The 2,621-nt window shown below is 33.0% G+C and overlaps 1 protein-coding gene across 1 annotated transcript; it reads left to right on the forward strand.

Annotated features, from left to right (window-relative positions):
* The first annotated feature begins 734 nt into the window (after window positions 1-734).
* On the forward strand, window positions 735-2,007 carry LOC125865276 (peroxidase 70-like). The gene is made up of 3 exons (XM_049545484.1): window positions 735-947; window positions 1,037-1,231; window positions 1,324-2,007. Exons 1-3 carry the CDS (start codon window positions 735-737, stop codon window positions 1,873-1,875), a joined length of 960 nt encoding a protein of 319 aa, XP_049401441.1. The 3' UTR covers window positions 1,876-2,007.
* Window positions 2,008-2,621: the final 614 nt, after the last annotated feature.

A 2,621-nucleotide genomic window follows, 5' to 3' on the forward strand; every position in this document is an offset into this window, starting at 1 on the left:
AATTTTCTCATCTTCTTAATCTCATTTTAACAATATATTACAATAGAATAACTCCATCTAAATTTTTAATAGGTCATATATATAAGATCATTACAATCCCATCATCAATTTCCATTTTTAGGTAACGCCAATTTTTTTAAGAAAATATAAAATATTTTTTTTCTTTATCTTTACCGACTGAAGTTGGATAAGCATTTTTGTAATTAAAAAAATATAATCATTAGGAAAAGAATTTATTTAAAAAGAAAATAAATAATATATTAATTTAAAAATAGCATTTTTGATTCATTAAATAACAATAAAAACATCTTTGGACCAAACTATTAATTGAGTACATTTTTGTTCAAACAATATCATATCATATATAGTTGATAGTAAATACTTCGTAATTAGTACGGTTTATTTGCCAAGTCAAAATTGATATTTGATAGTTTTTTAATTATAATACCGACGACCCACTCAAATTTGTAATAATTGATTATCAATTTCTATGTCCGAACTTTTCATGCATGTAATATTTCAACGTACTAGAAAATTAAAAACTGTCTTGTTAGAAATTGTCAAAAGTGTTGCTCATTCTTGTGAGAGTTGCTAAACCTACAACCATTGTCGTGTAACTATAGTCAACATTATTTTTTACCTATAAATACAGCCTTCATTTTAGTTTCATCATCACAAACTCATAAACACAACAAACAAGTGTACAACTTCATAGAGGACTCTCTATATACAAAATGGCTTCAAGTTATAGCTTGGTGTTTCTTCATGTGTTAGTCATGTTTTGTCTAGCAAACATCGCTTTTTCGGATTTATCAGATGATTTCTATGATGATATTTGTCCCCAAGCTTTACCAACCATTAGAAGGGTTGTTGAGGATGCAGTCAGCCAAGAGAGGCGAATGGGCGCCTCTTTGCTACGATTACATTTTCATGATTGTTTCGTTAACGTCAGTTTAATTTCTTTCTCTCCTACCTAGTTAATATGTTTGGTAATTGCTTGAGATGTTGTTACTAATTATTATTGTAATAAATGCAGGGTTGTGACGCTTCCATTCTTCTTGATCAAACGGCTACTATTGACAGTGAAAAGACTGCTCGTCCTAATAACAATTCTGCTAGAGGATTTGAGGTGATCGATAGAATTAAATCGGAGGTTGATAGAGTATGTGGACGTCCAGTTGTATCTTGTGCGGACATCTTGGCTGTTGCAGCTCGTGACTCCGTAGTTGCGGTGCGTATTACTCATTTATTCCACTAATAAATATTGGAGTATAAGCTAAAGTTAATTTAGTGAAGTAATATTTTGTTACATTATTGACACAGTTACATGGACCAACATGGGAAGTGGAACTAGGAAGAAGGGATTCGACTACAGCAAGTAGAACTACTGCTAATAATGACATTCCAACACCGTTGATGGACTTACCTGCACTTATCGACAACTTTAAGAAGCAAGGCTTGGATGAGGAAGACCTCGTTGCTCTCTCCGGTGCCCACACTCTAGGGTTTGCTCAATGTTCCACCTTTAGGAATCACATCTACAATGAGATTAACAACATCGACTCCACCTTTTCAAGTCAACGTCAAGCAAATTGTCCGCGTAGTGGTGGTGATTCCAATCTTGCTTCCCTTGATCCTACATCTGCTCTTTTCGACTCTAAATATTTCAGTAACTTGGTTTCCAAGAAAGGGCTTTTGCATTCCGATCAAGCACTCTTTAGTGGAGGAGAGTCTGATGAGCTTGTTAAAACCTATAGTACGAACCTAAGGACTTTATTGAAAGATTTTGCTAAGTCTATGATTAAGATGGGTAATATCAAACTATTGACTGGAAATCAAGGCCAGATTCGTGTCGACTGCAGGAAAGTGAACTAATGTTGCTAGTGAAATCAAGTGTGTTTCAAGAATTTGGTTATTTGCAATTGTAGTTGTGATTTTTATTCATTTGTAGCCTATGATAAGTTAATTTTCCAAGAAATTGGATCTTGTTGTATTCATTTGGCGAGTTAATCAAGATAATGTTTTGAATGAACAAATTCCTTTTCATATTTAATAAGTAGATTGAATATCTTCCAATTTGTTTCGATAAATAGATTACGAAATTAATAATTAAGTTGTATAAGTTATATCTTCTCTTCTTCTCTATGGTTTCGAAAAATAAATGCAGAAATCAGAAATACACTTGAAATTGAAAGACGGAATTTAAAGAGACTTGAATTGGAAATTTTCTGATGATTGCATTGATTATTTGATGATGTATTTATAACTGTATTTACACAGTAAAGTAAATCAAAAATACAAAATATTATGTACATGTGTGCTATCTCTATTGGGTTTTGCTTAACAAACTCTAACCATATTCCAAGTATCCAAGTTTGTGATCAAGGGTTGTGATTGCATCTGATTTGATGGCTGAGATGAGTTCCAACACACATTAATTTGTGGGGCCTGAGAGGACAGGTGTCCATTGCTAACAGAAGAGGGAAAAAATATTTCATCAGAATGTTTCCCTAACATTTGAAATGTTTCCCTCATTTCTTTAGAATTCATCTTCTCCAATTCTTTGTTCTTTTGTGAGATCGACGAAACACCATTTTCAACACCCCACCCCTAAGTTGGAG

Source organism: Solanum stenotomum, chromosome 5 (genome assembly GCF_019186545.1).
Source record: "Solanum stenotomum isolate F172 chromosome 5, ASM1918654v1, whole genome shotgun sequence".
NCBI lineage: Eukaryota > Viridiplantae > Streptophyta > Magnoliopsida > Solanales > Solanaceae > Solanum > Solanum stenotomum.

Excerpts from the sequence above, each read along its gene's own strand:
- LOC125865276 (XM_049545484.1), top strand. The coding sequence starts at position 735 with ATGGCTTCAAGTTATAGCTTGGTGTTTCTTCATGTGTTAGTCATGTTT. Across the intron at positions 948-1,036 it reads TTCATGATTGTTTCGTTAAC|GGTTGTGACGCTTCCATTCT; the intron begins GTCAGTTTAATT and ends TAATAAATGCAG. Across the intron at positions 1,232-1,323 it reads CTCGTGACTCCGTAGTTGCG|TTACATGGACCAACATGGGA; the intron begins GTGCGTATTACT and ends TTATTGACACAG.